We start from the raw sequence: 19389 nt of genomic DNA, 5'->3' as shown, positions 1-19389 counted from the left end.
TTTATACCTGTTATATCCGTACTGAGACCAGACCTCCTAGTTGTGACGGGAAAATTGCTAGTTTTATCTTTTCACTACACTGTAGAGTATACATCTCTTAAATTTATTGTTGTCATAAAGAAAGTATTTATCGTGGTGTGGGGAGGCTGGTGCGAGTAGCATCTGTGTCTCCTGATAAACAGAGAGAGGGAACTAAGCCTCACCACTTCTTGTGGTGAATGAGCCACAAGTGTATATCAAGGAGAGAATATTCCATCATGTATGGAGTTTGACATTTTGTTGCAAAAACTTTTCGTCCACCTGGAATTGAAATAATTTCTCATAGAGCAAACATTGCATTTATAAATGAACAGTGAATATGTGAGATGAGATGACAGGTGACATCACCCGTTGTAAAGAGACCCAGCCAAGTCGATCTTTCGAATAGTTTAAAATTAGCATGGGTCTGTAGGCCAACTCTTGTGCTCCTCTATATGTATATTTAAACAACAGTATCAGGTGTGAATAAGTTTGGTCATTATTTTTTTAAATTAGACAGGAACCTGATTTATGTGTAAAGCTGTTATTAGTGGCAATCATAGCCTGTTACACCTGTCTGCTTGCTTGATAATTACGTTGGCACTGGGGAAGTCCATCAGGTGGTTTTCCGTGTTATGGTGAATAGTACAAGCGTTGCTCATGTCATCCCAGGCATGCGAGTTTTTGTGCTCGTTCACCCTCGTGTTCAGGTCCCCTGAGTCCTCACCCACATAAAACCTATCACAACCTCTCTCATTGTATCATGTTAACGTCGGCAGTGATGCCTTTGTTCTGATCTTCTTTTTTTAACTAAGTCCTTCATGGTGCTGTATTCCCTTTTTTCAATTTTTTTTTCTACTTCAGCAGACATCCCAGCTGACATGTCTCTGGTTCCTTATGGTGTCGGAGACTATTCTGGCAGTCATGATGATGAATGAACGATTTCGTAAATAAATATTGCAAACATAGTTTCTTTCTCTGTAACTCTGTATGACTTTTGGCTGTATATATATATATATATATATATATATATATATATATATATATATATATATATATATATATATATATATATATATATATATATATATATATATATATATATATATATATATATATATATATATATATATATATAAGAACATAAGAACATAAGAACGATGGAACACTGCAGAAGGCCTACTGGCCCGTGCGAGGCAGGTCCAAGTCTCCTACCGGCTTAAGCCAATGCACCCAACCTAGTCAGGTCAGGTCACATTGACTTAAGTGAGGAACACGGCAACCGACCTGGTAGCACAAGCTATCAGGTCTAACTCACACCCACCCACATCTACTCATGTATTTATCCAACCTATTTTTAAAGCTACACAACGTTCTGGCCTCTATAACGGTACTTGGGAGTTTGTTCCACTCATCCACAACTCTATTACCAAACCAGTACTTTCCTATATCCTTCCTGAATCTGAATTTTTCCAACTTAAAACCATTGCTGCGAGTCCTGTCTAGGCTAGATATTTTCAGCACACTATTTACATCCCCTTTATTTATTCCTGTCTTCCATTTATACACCTCAATCATATCCCCCCTAATTCTACGTCTTTCTAGAGAGTGCAGTTTCAGGGCCCTTAGTCTATCCTCATAGGGAAGGTTTCTGATACATGGGATCAACTTTGTCATCCTCCTTTGTACATTTTCCAGAGAATTTATATCCATTCTGTAATACGGTGACCAAAACTGTGCAGCATAATCTAAATGAGGCCTAACCAAGGATGTATAGAGTTGAAGAACAACCTGAGGACTCCTATTATTTATGCTTCTTGATATGAAGCCAAGGATTCTGTTAGCTTTATTGCGAACACTTATGCACTGTTGTCTTGGTTTCAGATTACTGCTAACCAGAACTCCTAAATCTTTTTCGCAATCCGTAATATTAAGATCTACATTATTTAGTTTATATGTGGCATGGTTATTGTCCTGTCCAACATTTAGAACTTTGCATTTGTCAATATTAAACTGCATCTGCCACTTCTCCGACCACTGCATCAGTCTATTCAAATCTTCCTGGAGTGCTCGAATGTCCTCGTCAGAATGAATTCGACGGCCTATTTTGGTGTCATCGGCGACGATGTCTCCTGTGTTTCCCTCTCGTTAGCACTGGTACAGGTGATATGATGGTGGTACAGATATGATGCTACTGTCAACAGATGAACGTCAGTAAGAACATAAGAACATAAGAACGAAGGAACACTGCAGAAGGCCTACTGGCCCATGCGAGGCAGGTCCAAGTCTCCTACCGGCTTAAGCCAATGCACCCAACCTAGTCAGGTCAGGTCACATTGACTTAAGGGAGGAACACGGCAACCGACCTGTTAGCACAAGCTATCAGGTCTAACTCACACCCACCCACATCTACTCATGTATTTATCCAACCTATTTTTAAAGCTACACAACGTTCTGGCCTCTATAACGGTACTTGGGAGTTTGTTCCACTCATCCACAACTCTATTACCAAACCAGTACTTTCCTATATCCTTCCTGAATCTGAATTTTTCCAACTTAAAACCATTGCTGCGAGTCCTGTCTAGGCTAGATATTTTCAGCACACTATTTACATCCCCTTTATTTATTCCTGTCTTCCACTTATACACCTCAATCATATCCCCCCTAATTCTACGTCTTTCTAGAGAGTGCAGTTTCAGGGCCCTTAGTCTATCCTCATAGGGAAGGTTTCTGATACATGGGATCATCTTTGTCATCCTCCTTTGTACATTTTCCAGAGAATTTATATCCATTCTGTAATACGGTGACCAAAACTGTGCAGCATAATCTAAATGAGGCCTAACCAAGGATGTATAGAGTTGAAGAACAACCTGAGGACTCCTATTATTTATGCTTCTTGATATGAAGCCAAGGATTCTATTAGCTTTATGTGTGTGTGTGTGTGTGTGTGTGTGTGTGTGTGTGTGTGTGTGTGTGTGTGTCGTGCCGCATAGGCAGAACTTGCGATCTTGGCTTAAATAGCAACGCTCATCTTGCCATATAGGGCAAGTGAAAATTTGTGTATGCAATAATATCGCCAAAATCATTCTGAACCTAACGAAAAAAATATATTTGATTGTGTTTGTTTAGTATTAAATTATTGTAAACGTATTTAAAATATATTTAGTTGGGGTAGGCTAAAATAAATTGTTCTTGTTATAATAAGGTTAGGTAAGTTTTCTAAGATTCTTTTGGTGCAAAATTAAAAATTTTTACATTAACATTAATGAAAAAAATATATCTTTAAACGTATAAAAGAAAATTTCAGAAAGGACTTAATTTTAAATGAGTTCTTGCTAATTGATCAGTTTTACATTTTCGGCACGACATATATATATATATATATATATATATATATATATATATATATATATATATATATATATATATATATATATATATATATATATATATATATATATATATATATATATATATATATATATATATATATATATATATATATATATATATATATATATATATATATATATATATATATATAATCTGCTAGGATTGAATTCTTGTCTGCTCCTTTCCTGCAGTCGGTGATGAAGTGCTGTGGACAGAAAAGTTCAAAGAAGGTTTTATTGCAGGAGTCCCATTCTTCTTCGAGGAATGTGGGTGAGGAACAACTCCAGTGAACTCTTAGGAAGAAACTAATAATAGACCATTATTTTGCTCTGTTGTCATGATGAAGTAGGTAGTGCAGAATGTATCACTGTTTGCTTGTGGATTTGCGGCATACCTTGAAATCTTGTTTATCTTCGTTTTTTCAAAACATGACCTTTAGAGAGGGCATCTGCCCGCCTTATTTCCTCACCTCTGGTCAGTTTTATTGAAGGTTCTATAGAGTTTACGTTGGTAAGAAAGTTTTTCGGAGGCTGCAACGTCTAGAGACGATAATCAAGATGTCGTCTACGTATCCTAACCATCTTACTTTTTTAAGGATACTGAATTTTTTCACCTTTCCTCCTCTAAATTCTCCATGTACAGAGTAGCTATCAATTCCCACAGAGGAACTGATAAATTCGTTAGTGGGCAAAACTTTTTTTTTTTTATATACTACAGATCGTATATTACACATTTTTTTTAAATTATAAACAAATATAATAAAAATCGAAGATGTTAGATACTTTTATTGTAATGGATTTTTGTCAAAATATTTTATGCTGAAAAATATTCCGAGAAATCGTAAATTTATCAGCAGTCTCGATTAAAAATATATTTTTACATGACGATCTTGTCTATTTACACACGACCTAATAAATTTTAGTTTATTTTTATGGGTTTATAAATTCAATTAAATATAATACAAATATATTATTAATAATAAAAATAATAATAATAATAATAATAATAATAATGATAATAATAATAATAATAATAATAATAATAATAATAATAATAATAAAATAATAATAATAATAATAATAATAATAATAATAATAATAATAATAATAATAATAAAATAATAATAATAATAATAATAATAATAATAATAATAATAATAATAATAATAATAATAATAATAATAATAAAATAATAATAATAATAATAATAATAATAAAATAATAATAATAATAATAATAATAATAATAATAATAATAATAATAATAATCATAATAATAATAATAATTTTATGAATTTATTAACACAAATGAGTTGTTCCACAGGGAGGGACCCAGGAGGTGGAATACCACGTGACGGGGGGCTGGGACTCCCTCACCGTCAACTCTGAAGGAGGAGTGAGCCTGTGGCAGGCTCTGGACCGCGAGGCTCCCGACGGTGCCATCGGTGTAGCCAAAATCATCAGCGTGGACCGCGGAGTGCCGCCCCTCAGTGCCACTGCCACCCTCACCATCACCGTCACCGACGTCAACGACTGCCCACCACGCTTGCTGCCGCCCACGCTGCTGCACGTGGCCGAGGGCGGCCCACCCACCCTCTTGGGCGTGATCACGGCCACAGACCACGACGTGTGGGCCTTGGGCCACGGACCGCCCTTCAACCTCTCCCTGGCTCCCAGCAATCCAGACCACGTCCTCTCCCATATCTCTCTCACCTTCGACTCACGTAAGCTTACTTCTTCCTGTTATATTCTCTTTCTCTTGGGATGACCACACAGCCTTCTTGATTCAAGTAATTACGGCTATCCTGGTCTTCCTCAGATCATACTGAACTAAGTCTCGTTCTCCAGGTGTTGGTACATTATTATCATTCTCCGCAAAGCTATTGCATCCATAAACCCAACATAATTCGTAATGAACGATTGTCAATCAATAAACAGTGGTACATGCGTATGCAGGCTCAATAATGTAACCATTATATATACATATATATATATATATATATATATATATATATATATATATATATATATATATATATATATACATATATATATATTCATATATATATATATATATATATATATATATATATATATATATATATATATATATATATATATATATATATATATATATATATATATATATATATATATATATATATATATATATAAAATATATAATATATATATTATATATATATTATATATTCTTCTTTCTTCTTTCAACATACCGGCCGTATCTCACCGAGGCAGGGTGGCCCAAAAGGAAAAACGAAAGTTTCTCCTTTCAACAGGAGAAGGGGTTACTAGCCCCTTGCTCCTGGCATTTTAGTCGCCTCTTACAACACGCATGGAGGTAAGAGGAAATAAACAAGGACAAGAACTAGAAAGAAAACCCAGAGGGGTGTGTATATATATGCTTGCACATGTATGTGTAGTGTGACCTAAGTGTAAGTAGAAGTAGCAAGACGTACCTGAAATCTTTCATGTTTATGAGACAGAAAAAAAGACACCAGCAATCCTACCATCATGTAAAACAATTACAGGTTTCCATTTTACACTCACACTCGATATATATATATATATATATATATATATATATATATATATATATATATATATATATATATATATATATATATATATATATATTATCTATATATATATATATATATATATATATATATATATATATATATATATATATATATATATATATATACATATATATATATATCGTGTGTGAGAGATTCTCACACACGAGCACGAGTTCACATAAACACACACACACACACTGAAACTGTCAGAAATTTCACTCACTCGTATAACTTTGTCTTGGGAAATATAAAACCACCACATCCTTTACATGTAATCTGCATATATAAACTTTATTTTAAATTTATTATTTATATATATTTTCTGTTCACATAAGTTATTTTTTTTATTATCACACTGGGTGATAATAAGTTTTTCTTTTTCGGGCAGGGTGGCCCGAAAAAGAAAAACTTTCACCATCATTCACTCCATCACTGTCTTGCCAGAAGGGTGCTTTACACTACAGTTTTTAAACTGCAACATTAACACCCCTCCTTCAGAGTGCAGGCACTGTACTTCCCATCTCCAGGACTCAAGTCCGGCCTGCCGGTTTCCCTGAACCCCTTCATAAATGTTACTTTGCTCACACTCCAACAGCACTTCAAGTATTAAAAACCATTCGTCTCCATTCACTCCTGTCAAACACGCTCACGCATCCTTGCTGGAAATCCAAGCCTCTCGCACACAAAACCTCCTTTACCCCCTCCCTCCAACCCTTCCTAGGCTGACCCCTACCCCGCCTTCCTTCCACTACAGATTGATACACTCTTGAAGTAATTCTGTTTCGTTCCATTCTCTCTACATGCCCGAACCGCCTAAACAACCCTTCCTCAGCCCTCTGGACAACAGTTTTGGCAATCCCACACCTCCTCCTAACTTCCAAACTACGAATTCTCTGCATTATATTCACACCACACATTGCCCTCAGACATGACATCTCCACTGCCTCCAGCCTCACCCTCGCTGCAACATTCATCACCCATGCTTCACACCCATATAAAAGCGTTGGTAAAACTATGCTCTCATACATTCCCCTCTTTGCTTCCAAGGACAAAGTTCTTTGTCTCCACAGACTCCTAAGTGCACCGCTCACCCTTTTCCCATCATCAATTCTATGATTCACCTCATCTTTCATAGACCCAGTCCCTGACACGTCTACTCCCAATTATCGGAATACATTCACCTCCTCCATACTCTCTCCCTCCAATCTGATATCAAATCTTTCATCACCTAATCTTTTTGTTATCCTCATAACCTTACTCTTTCCTGTATTTACTTTTAATTTTCTTCTTTTACATACCCTACCAAATTTATCCACCAACCTCTGCAACGTCTCTTCAGAATCTCCCAAGAGCACAGTGTCATCAGCAAAAAGCAACTGTGACAACTCCCACTTTATGTGTGATTCTTTATCTTTTAACTCCACGCCTCTTGCCAAGACCCTCGCATTCACTTCTCTTACAACCACATCTATAAATATATTGAACAACCACGGTGACATCACACATCCTTGTCTAAGGAATACTTTTATTGGGAAATAATCTCCCTCTTTCCTACATAAGTTCTCCTTCAAAATTCTTTTCACTATCGCACGTGCGTGTGTTTGTGCCTGTGTGTGTGTGTGTGTGTGTGTGTGTGTGTGTGTGTGTGTGTGTGTGTGTGTGTGTGTGTGTGTGTGTGTGTGTGTGTGTATGTGTGTGTGTGTGTGTCTGATTTTGTGCAAATGCTAAAAGTAGTACCAGAGTGAGAATGTCTATATGTAAACTGTTTTTATTTGTCTTTTTGTACGTCTATTACTTATTACAATTTTCTGAATAGAGGTCGATAAAACTGCAAAAAAAATAACGTAATAAAAATAATAAATAAAGATACCCACAAAAATGCGAAACGGAAACAAATATTAAAACACCTACGTAAAAAATTTTTTTTAACCTAATGGAGATATTTTTTTTTTTAATCTTTAACCCGAAAATTAAACGAATTAACACAGCATGAAACTAAGGTAGAAAAAAATAGTCAGCGATTCGAGCAAATAAAAGAAACATTCAACAAAAGCAAGACAGGTATGGCCACAAAAAAATAAAAGCCTGGTATATGACCTCCATCCCAATGACAGTTCCGACAAAGCCACCGATGGCGGCAACCGAACCAGCGTAATTGGAAATATTAACTCAAAGAGCCAATTTTACCTTCAAATGGGTCAGCGCAATAGGTGGTTGTTGAACATTTACGGTTGTTAAATGTAGTTGGTTGGTGCAGCTATTGGTGCGTCTGCCCTTGCTAACTTGCTAGTTGGCAATGATGATTTTTTATGCGTGTTTGTGCGTGCACTTACGTATGCGTGATCGTGCTTGCGTGTATACGCCAGTACCTGCGTGAGTGCATGTACGTGTGTATGCTTGTTTACACAAATATATGTGAGTACTTGCCTGCCTATTTGCGTGTGTTTGCGTGAGTGTTTGTCCTCTTGCGTGTATTTTTGCGTATATTTCATTTTATGTATCTGCATGTGAGTGTAAGTGCGTGCGTGCATATCTACACGCGCGTATTTTCTACGCATTCACGTATTTAACCACCTGTTTGCACTTTTTTTTTTTTTTTTTTTACACAGGGTTTGACAAGGTTAAGGATCCCTAGCTTTATTGACAAGCTATTTACAGGTTAAGGATTCCTAACTTTATTGACAAGCTAAGAGCTGTTACCTACATCAGCTCATTTGAAAGCATTTTTATTGTTATGAGACATACAAGTAGGGAACAGGATGAAATTGGAACCATCTGTGGGCCAGAATTTTCATTTGATCAACTGACTTTATCTCGTTGACATCATTATGCTGTACGAATGTGTTCCATACTCGTCATCCTGGGTATATATGATCTCAGATGGAGTGATGTTCTGGAGAAGGGTACAGCTAGAGTGAAGTTGCTGCTTTCTGCCAGTCTTGTGGCATGAAAGCTTGTGTCACGCTGTCCTCGAAGTGGATCCATGTGTGGTACTTTGACAATATTGGAATGGGTAGCTAGCAGCTACCCATTCACTGAAAAAAATATGATTTACCTTACTGAGAAAACACACATTTCAAGTACAATTTTCCCAAGTTTTGATCGCGATCAAAATTTTAAAACGAACGAATTTGCTTTGATAATTAATATATCCTTAGATAAGCGCCACAATCATTGGAATAATACTGCGCCTGGAAAATGACGAGTAGACAGGCTTGACCCAAGGAAACGAAGAGAACATTGTGAGGAGAATGGTGGTTGGGTCTCGTGACAAGAGGAAAGGGAATTTGATAAATGGATTTCTGGCGAGGATGTTTGGGTGGACTGGGGAAGTGCAGTTTGTAAATGTGTGACTGGAGAGGGAGGGAGAGAGAGATAGATAGAGAGAGAGAGAGATAGATAGATAGATAGATAGATAGATAGATAGAGAGAGAGAGAGAGAGAGAGAGAGAGAGAGAGAGAGAGAGAGAGAGAGAGAGAGAGAGAGAGAGTGAGTGAGAGAGTGAGAGGAAGAAGAAAGAGAGATTAGAGTGAATAATTTTATTATTATTATTATTATTATTATTATTATTATTATTATTATTATTATTATTATTATTAAATGTATTATCATTATTATGATTTAAAGTTTTAATATAATTTATCATTACATTTTGGTTTCAAATTATTCATTCTTATTAATATTATTTTTGCTTAAATTTTGCAGGCAATTTTATTTTTAGTTATTTTAGTATTTTTATTTCTATAATATAATAATATATTTTCATTAGTTCCTAGAATAAATTTTGGAAACTTATCCTCATCTTTTTTTGTCCCATCTCTCTATTACCCATTTTTCCATCACATAAAACAGTACATTTGCTTTTTTTCCATCTCTCTATTACCCATTTTTCCATCACTGAAAACAGTCATATATAGACCGAGAGGATTATATCCCCTGGCGGTGAACAAATGCTAAGAGCTCAGTTCAAACCCGATCCTAGGGATCAAAATTTTCTTGACTGGTGGTGAGCAGGTTACATGCGGCCTGTAAAGACACTCTTGTAGTTGGTAGCTGTTAACCCCTCTCCCTTCCCCTTTGAAAGTGCGATTGACTAAAACACTCCTGTGTCGTCTGTCAGACCTGGACAGTGGTCGGGGAGGTGCCCAACTGTGGACGATCAAGGCCGTGGACCGGGAGATGCATCCTCAGCTGCTGGTCGGGGTGTGGGCGGCCGACGCCCAGGGGCTCTCCGCCACCCACACCGTCACTGTTATCATTGATGACCTCAATGATAACCCCATGAAGCCTGCTGCCAAGACTGTCTATCTATGGAAGACTCAGGTGAGTAACCGGGTTTGTGTGTTACTCTTATTTGTATTTTCTCGTTCTCTCTCTCTCTCTCTCTCTCTCTCTCTCTCTCTCTCTCTCTCTCTCTCTCTCTCTCTCTCTATCTCTCTCTCTCTCTCTCTCTCTCTCTCTCTCTCTCTCTCTCTCTCTCTCCCTCTCTCTCTCTCCCACTCTCTCACTCAAAGAAGACGTATGAGATACATTTCCAACACATGTACTCTTTTCCGCCAATCAGTGAAGAAGGAGTTTGACGTACTCGGTCCCTCAGCCTGGGACAGAGTACGACAAACGTCAATCATTATCCTTGATTAGAGTACAACATATTAAAAAATAATAATATCTTGCTAATTAATATCACTCGTCAGTACAATCTTTGAATGACTTTTGCAGGTTACCACATAAGAACATAAGAAAGAAGGAACACTGCAACATGCCTACTGACCCAAGCGGAGCAGGTCCATGTTTACCCCCCGGATTAGACCAATGACCCACACTCCGGATTATCCCAATGACCCACACTCCGGATTATCCCAATGACCCACCCAGCCTGGTCATCTCCACTCAAGGATGGAGCACTGCACCAGACCCAGCAGCACTAGCTAGTCAGGTCAACTCACACCCACCCACACCCACTCATGTATTTATCTAACCTATTTTCAAAACTACACAACGTTTTAGCCTCAATAACTGTACTCGGGAGTTTGTTCCACTCATCCACAACTCTATTACCAAACCAGTGCTTTCTTATATCATTCCTGAATCTGAATTTTTCCAACTTGAAACCATTGCTGCGAGTCCTGTCATGGCTGAAAATTTTCAGCACGCTATTTACATCCCCTTTATTTATTCCTGTTGTCCATTTATACACCTCGATCATATCCCCCTAATTCTACGCCTTTCTAGAGAGTGCAGATTCAAGGCCCTCAGTCTATCCTCATAGGGAAGATTTCTGATACATGGGATCATCTTTGTCATCCTCCTTTGTACATTTTCCAGAGCATTTATATCCATTCTGTAATACGGTGACCAGAACTGAGCAGCATAGTCTAAATGAGGCCTAACCAAGGATATATAGAGTTGAAGAACAACCTGAGGACTTCTATTATTTATGCTTCTAGATATGAAATCAAGAATTCTGTTAGCTTTATTGCGAACACTAATGCACTGTTGTCTTGGTTTTAGGTTACTGCTAACCAGAACTCCTAAATCCTTTTCGCAATCGGCAGTATTAAGATCTACATCATTTAGTTTATATGTGGAATGGTTATTTAACTGTCAACATTTAGAACTTTGCATTTGTCAATATTAAACTGCATCTGCCACTTCTCCGACCATTGCGTCAGTCTAATCAAATCATCCTGGAGTGCTCTAATGTCCTCATTAGAGTGAATTGGACGGCCTATTTTGGTGTCATCAGCAAATTTGCTTATGTCGCTATTTATTCCCTCATCTATGTCGTTTATGTAAATTGTGAACAACAACGGGCCCAACACTGACCCCTGAGGAACACCGCTTGTGACGTGACCCATTTCTGATTTCTTCCCATTTATGCAAACTCTCGGCTGTCTATTTGTCAGCCATGCCTCTACCCAGGAAAAAATTTCTCCTCCTATTCAGTGTGCCCTAAGTTTCCACAATAGCCTCTGGTGTGGAACCCTATCGAAAGCCTTACTGAAGTCCATATACACAATATCATATTCATTACCATGATCTACCTCCTCAAACACCTTAGTGAAAAAAGTTAGTAAATTCGTAAGACAGGAACGCCCCTTTGTAAAACCGTGTTGAGATTCATTAATCAATCTGTGCCTCTCAAGATGGCTACGAATTGCTTCTGCAATTATTGATTCCATAAATTTTCCCACTATGGAAGTAAGACTTATTGGTCTATAGTTCGAAGCCAAGGACCTGCTACCTGCCTTGTAAATAGGTATTACATTTGCCATTTTCCACTTATCAGGCACTATGCCAGTTTGTAGTGACATGTTAAAAAGATTAGCCAAAGGTATGCTAAGTTCCTCTTTACATTCCTTTAACACCCTTGCAAACAGTTCATCAGGACCTGGGGATTTGTTAGGTTTTAGTTTCTCTATTTGTCTGAGGACCATGTCACTAGTTACCGCAATCGTACATAGTTTATTATCGTCCTGTTCTATATAATCTATTATTTCAGGAATATCGCTAGTATTTTCCTGGGTGAAAACTGAGAGGAAGTAGGTATTTAGAATTTCACACATATTCTTGTCACTGTCAGTGATCTGACCAGAGTTACTCTTAAGTGGGCCAATCTTGTCCCTAATCTTACTTCTGTATACCTGAAAGAACCCTTTTGGGTTAGTCTTTGAATCTCTTGCGACCTTAGCCTCATAATCCCTTTTTGCTTTTCTTATTCCTTTTTTTATTTCTCTCTTTAATTGAATATATTGATTTCTTAACTGCCCATCCCCTCTTTTGATACGCCTATATATGCCTCTCTTTTGACCAATGAGATGTTTTAATCTATTGTTCATCCATTTGGGATCATTTTTGTTAGATCTAATTTCCCTACTCGGAACAAAAGTTGTCTGGGCAGCTAGTACTATGCTCTGAAAAACGTCATATTGGCAACCAAGATCACATACCTGACCCATAGTCAGGACATCCCAATTTAGCCCACCCAAGTAATTTTTCAGTCCCATGAAGTCGGCCAAGCGAAAATCTGGGACAGAGATTTGATTGCAGTTATCTGGGAATTCCATGATATATTGAAACTAAGTGATTTGTGATCACTTTCCCCAAGCTCACCATGAACCTCAAGATTATTAATTAGTGAATCTTTGTTGGCAAGAACCAAGTCAATCAGATTGTTTCCTCTAGTTGGTTCTGTCACAAACTGTTCTAAAAAGCAACTCTGAACAGTATCAAGAAAGTCACTAGACTCAAGATTTCCTGTCATATTGTTCCAATCAATTTGTCTAAAGTTAAAATCCCTCATTATCACAACATTTTCATATCTAGATGCCTTATGAACTTCGTCCCATAACAGCTTACTGCACTCCCTGTCAAGGTTTGGGAGCCTATAAATCACACCCACAATTAATTTGGCACGTCCCTCGAGAAACTGTAGCCAAACAGATTCTGTGTTCGATGTTTCTAATCTTATATCTTGTCTAAGACAACAATTTAAATTTTCTCTGACATACATCGCCACACCACCACCCTTCCTGTTGACCCTATCAGTGTGGAATAGTTTATAACCCTGTATGTTGCATTCAGAAGGCATTTCTCTATCTTTCAGGTTGAACCAGGTCTCTCTTATACCAATAATATCTATATTACCTACACTTGCAAGTAATTTTAGCTCATCTATCTTATTTCTTAGACTCCTACTATTTGTACAGTAAATCTTAAGGGAGCTAGTCACTCGTTGCCCTCTACTATCTCTCTTTGTTTGTTGATCAATTGATTCGCCATTACTAGCAACTTTATTTTGAATATTGTCTTTTAAACATATCCCTGAGGTATCCCTGTAATAAGTGCTGTTTTTAACCCTAATGCTGCAGCCTGATTGTTTCCCACAAACACCCATACCTCTATAATCTATCAGTTTAAATTCCTAGACAAGTCATCAATTGCCCTCTCAATTGAATTGGCTAATGCGACCACTCCATTCCCAGAGAGATGAACCCCATCCCTTGCAAACATATCACGTTTGCCAAAGAATAGGTCCCAGTTATCAATGAATGGGATTGCAAGTTTCTTGCAATGCCTGTCTAGCTAGCAATTTATACCAATTGCCCTAGACATCCATTCATTGCCCACTCCCTTTCTAGGCAAGATGCTACATATGACTGGGATCCCTCCCTTAGACCTAACTACTTCTATGGCTGACTTGTACTTATCCAGCAGTTCCTCTCTCCTGCCCTTCCCAGTGTCATTACCCCCAGCACTAAGACAGATAATGGGCTTGTTCCCATTACCTGCCATAATATTATCCAACCTGCGGACTATGTCACCAACACCAGCTCCAGGGAGACACACTCTCTGTCTGACTCTTCTGTCTCTGTTATAAAATGCATGGTCCATATATCTTACCTGAGAATCGCCTACTATTAAAATATTCTTACCTTGATTAGCAGGGGAATCAGTGGTACCTTCAACCTCACTAACCACTGAAGTACACTCGTCTTGGAGAACAGAGAATCGATTTCCTACCTTCACATCTTCTCTATTAACTCACCTCATCTTCCTTCTTCCTGAACTGTGAACCACTTGCCACTTAAAGTGGCTGCCACTATCACTGCTGGTGACCATTCCTACCTTACCAGCTAAATCCTTCTCACACTCGCTCCCGAACGCATCTATGCGAAGCTTCAGCCTCCTATTTTCCTCCTGAAGAAGTAGAATCTCCTTCTTCAACACATGAACCAGAGATTAAAAAGCACTACAACAAGCCAAGGTGCTTGGTAACAGCCCACGCTAACTCCCAAGAGCTTAGGCAGGTATGACCACACGTGACCACTGACCTCAGCGTACACACTCCAACAGTCCTAAAAATCATTTGTCTCTATTTGCTCCTATTTAACATGCTCAAGCATGCTTGCTAGAAGTCCAAACCCCTCGCACACAAAACATCCTTTACTCCCCTTCCTCCAGTCTTTCCTAGGCCGACCTCTACACAGCCTTCCCTCCACTACAGATTTATATACTATCGAAGTCATTCTATTTTGTTACACCCTCTCTAAATGTCCGAACCACCTCAACAACCCCTCCTCAGCCCTCTGGATAATATTTTGGTAATCCTGCACCTTCTCCTAATTTCCAAACTACGAATTCTCTGCATTATATTCACACCACCCATTGCCCTCAGACATGACATCTCCACTGCCTCCAGCCTTCTCCTTGTTGCAACATTCACCACTACATGTTTCACACCCATATAAGAGCGTTGGTATAACTCTTCTCTCATACATTCTCCTCTTTGTTTCCGTTGACAGAGTTCTCTCTCTCTCTCTCTCTCTCTCTCTCTCTCTCTCTCTCTCTCTCTCTCTCTCTCTCTCTCTCTCTCTCTCTCTCTCTCTCTCTCTCTCTCTCTTTTTACACAGGGTTTGACAAGGTTAAGGATCCCTAGCTTTATTGACAAGCTATTTACAGGTTAAGGATTCCTAAATTTATTGGCAAGCTAAGAGCTGTTACCTACATCAGCTCATTTGAAGGAATTTTTATTGTTATGAGACATACAAGTAGGGAACAGGATGAAGTTGGAGTCATCTGTGGGCCAGCATTTTCATGTGATCAAATGACTTTATCTTGTTGACATCATTATGCTGCACGAATGTGTTCCATACTCGAGTCATCCTAAGTATATATGATCTCAGATGGAGTGATGTTCTGGAGAAGGGTACAGCCAGAGTGAAGTTGCTGCTTTCTGCCCGTCTTGTGGCATAAAACTTGTTTCACGCTGTCCTCGAAGTGGATCCAAGTATGGTACTTTGACAATATTGGCCTTGTACATAACAGTAAGGCCACCCACATCCCTCCTATGTTGAAGGCTCTGCTGAAATGACAGATCTATCCAGGATGGGTCCAGGCGAGAGATGAGACGTCTTTCTCTGTTCTCTACTCTGTCAAGCAGTCGCAGATGAGAGGGGGGCAGGCAAACCAAGAAAGTGGAGCATACTCAAGGTGTGAGCGTACTTGTGCCTCGTACAGAATCTTGCAACCCCTACTGTCAAACAGATGCGAGATACAGCGAAGTGCTGTAAGCTTCCTGGCTGCCTTGTTTGCAAGATTTACAACATGGTTCTTCATGGTTAGTTTGGAGTCAAATTTCACCCCAAGGATATCAACTTCTTCTCCAGGTGCCAACACCCTCCCATTCATCCTTACTACTGCACCAGCATTACCATCATGGTGCCTAGAGACGATCATCATTTGTGTTTTCTCAGGTGCAAATGTTACTTGCCATCTTTTTCCCCAAGCTGATATAGCTCTCAGCTGGTGATTGATGTAGATTAGAGCAACTGGCATTTCTTCTCTTGAATTAGTGAATGTCAGTGTACAGTCATCTGCATATGCATGTGATTCTGGGATGAGATGAAGAAGGTCGTTGAAGTAGACATTCCATAACAATAGTCCCAGTACGCTTCCTTGTGGAACACTTGCCCCAATAGGATGTCTTGCTGATTCCGTTCCATTGAGAACTACACTTAGAAATCTACCATGAAGATAATCACTGAGGAGACATAACGTAGAGCCTGCAATTCCCAGTGCTTGAGGTTTGGCTAAGAGGCCCTGGTGCCACACCCGGTCGAAAGCGCCAGCAATGTTCAGTGCTACCACACTTTGGATTCATCCAATGACTGGTGCCACTTAGTGGAGAGGTTTAACAACAGATCAGCAGCGGAGTAACCTTTCCTGAAGCCATACTGACTGTCACAAAATAGCGAGTGGTAGTCAAAAAACTCTGTCATTTGTCTTGAGATTATTGTCTCAAGGATCTTACCAGTGATTGACAGGAGTGACACTGGTCTGTAGTTGCTGATTTCTGCGCTGCTCTTCTTTTTGTGAACAGGGACTACATTTGCCTCTTTCCATAGAGAGGGCCATTTACACTGTACTAGGCAGTGCTGAAAGATGCGAGTTAGAGGTGCTGCTAGCTGGTCTGTACATCTTCTCAGCAATCTAGGGCTCAACTTGTCTGGGCCCACAGCCTTTTCTTGGTCAAGCGATTTAAGAAGGAAATGCAACTCCTCCTGCCTTATTGTCACCACTGACAGTTTTGACACAGTTCTTGCAGCTAGCCAAGGAGGGTCCCTTGCTGGATCAGGAACTTGCATTTTGGTAGCAAAGTGTTCAGCAAAGAGGTCCGCCTTCTCTTGACTACTAGTAGAGGCGGTCCCATCCTGTCGATTTAGAGGTGGAATGAGTTCATCAAGCAGATAACCTTGTCTGTCCTTGACCAGGGACCACCAGGTTTTGAAGCCTACCCTACCTGATGCTAGCTTTCTTTTAATGTCCACCTCCCATTTAGCAATGGCCCACTTTTGAACGTCACCCATATGCCTACAGACTTGCCTGTGCAAGTTCGGGTTATAGGTGGTAGGATGTCTCTTATACCTTCTCTCTCTCTCTCTCTCTCTCTCTCTCTCTCTCACTCTCTCTCTCTCTCTCTCTCTCTCTCTCTCTCTCTCTCTCTCTCTCTCTCTCTCTCTCTCTCTCTCTCTCTCTCTCTCTCTCTCTCTCTCTCTCTCTCTCTCTCTCTCTCTCTCTCTCTCTCTCTCTCTCTCTCTCTCTCTCTCTCTCTCTCTCTCTCTCTCTCTATCTATCTATCTCTATCTCTCTCTCTCTCTCTCTCTCTCTCTCTCTCTCTCTCTCTCTCTCTCTCTATCTATCTATCTATCTATCTATCTATCTATCTATCTCTATCTCTCTGTCTCTCTCTCTCTGTATATATATATATATATATATATATATATATATAATATATATATATATATATATATATATATATATATATATGTATATATATATATATATATATATATACTATATATATATATATATATATATATATATATATATATATATATACACCCATAATTTAATATCACACACACTGGGGCAACTCAGGACGATTCATAAATTTTTGTATATAAATATCTTTACTACATTATTAGGTGCATATATGACTGTAATTCTATACTAGTATATCACATTCATAAGCGAACATTTTTTTTGTTTGGACAGCATTATTGGCTTTGTCCTTTCATAATGAACAATTTTACTAGAATTCGTCATTAAACATTGGTTCAAAATTCGTTGATTCAAAATTCATTGATTCGGAATTCATTTACCTAATCGGTATTTTAAGGATCGTCAGAGCGATGATCGTGAAAGGGAGGACCGGCGAACGGCGGTTCAATGGCTTGGGATGTATCAAATGGCCGGGTGAAATAAAATTTACGTTTTTGCTGTTAATTAATGTGTCGAGTGCGCAAATAGATTAGTTTTCACTTGTACACTGCCGTGAGTGTGCTGCCGTCGTATGGGTGTGTGTGTGTGTTCAGCGTCCAACCATGGCGGAATGTGGGGGAATTGCTTCTTGTTTTGTGAGTTGATAATTTCGTACGTAAAAAAGGTAACTGTTTTCGTGCATTAATCTTGAGGACACACACACACACACACATCCCTTTAGTGACATCCCTGACATCATCTTGCCCTGGCTACTCAGGGAGGAGGCTTGGACGCTCCGCTGGGTCGCATCTACGTGGATGACCCCGATGACTGGGACCTCGCAGATAAGACCTTCCGTTGGGTGGGCTCCCCTCATCCTCTCTTCTCCCTTAACCCCGATGATGGCACCATCTTCGCCTCCAGCCAGGTCCGCGAGGGAAGGTGAGTACAAGTAATAATTGCGCCAATGTTCTCCTTGAGTCAGGTCCTCGAGGGAACGTATTCTTAATGAAGGTGATATGATTCCATATCTTATGTTTACATTGAAAGGTTAGTGAGAGTACCATTTGCTTGGTCAGTGACAAAATCAGGGGAACAAGTGGCATCAAATTCTCACCTTTTTCAGAAAGACACATGATGCTCTGCGTCATGTTTCTTTCGCTCACCATGAGGAGGGCCAAAGCAGCATGGGTTCGACTCCTTGGCTATTCGCAGTACCACTCGTCCGGGGTCAGAATAATATATACACTGCTTGTGGAGGCTAGTACACCAAACGAGGATAAGAATGAAATTAGCTTAGAGGCACCAACACCATCGTAAGTCCTCGGACCAGGAGTAACACACCTAGCTTGGCTGGGTGCTTGGTTCTTTTTGGATTGTGTGGTTCAGTGGAGTAAGGCGTCATGTGATTTTCGCTCACCACGAGGTAGGGACAAAAGTCCATGGGTTCGAATCCTCGGCTAGTCGCAGTGTTGTTGTATATATATATATATATATATATATATATATACATATATATATATATATATATATATATATATATATATATATATATATATATATATATACATATATATATATATATATATATATATATATATATACTATATATATAT

General features: G+C 38.8%; 1 protein-coding gene across 3 annotated transcripts in view; it reads left to right on the top strand.

The window, feature by feature from the left end:
* The window catches only part of LOC128693161 (putative neural-cadherin 2), a 919455-nt gene that overhangs the window by 835414 nt on the left and 64652 nt on the right, over positions 1-19389 (top strand). For all 3 annotated transcript variants that reach the window (XM_070089401.1, XM_070089402.1, XM_070089403.1), the window contains 3 exons: positions 4734-5133; positions 10131-10333; positions 18552-18715. In XM_070089401.1, coding sequence (XP_069945502.1) covers positions 4734-5133; positions 10131-10333; positions 18552-18715 — 767 coding nt within the window. The remainder of the gene's footprint in view (positions 1-4733; positions 5134-10130; positions 10334-18551; positions 18716-19389) is intronic.

Source organism: Cherax quadricarinatus, chromosome 28 (assembly GCF_038502225.1).
Source record: "Cherax quadricarinatus isolate ZL_2023a chromosome 28, ASM3850222v1, whole genome shotgun sequence".
In the NCBI taxonomy this organism is placed as follows: domain Eukaryota; kingdom Metazoa; phylum Arthropoda; class Malacostraca; order Decapoda; family Parastacidae; genus Cherax; species Cherax quadricarinatus.
This window is presented reverse-complemented; position numbering and strand designations above follow the sequence as displayed.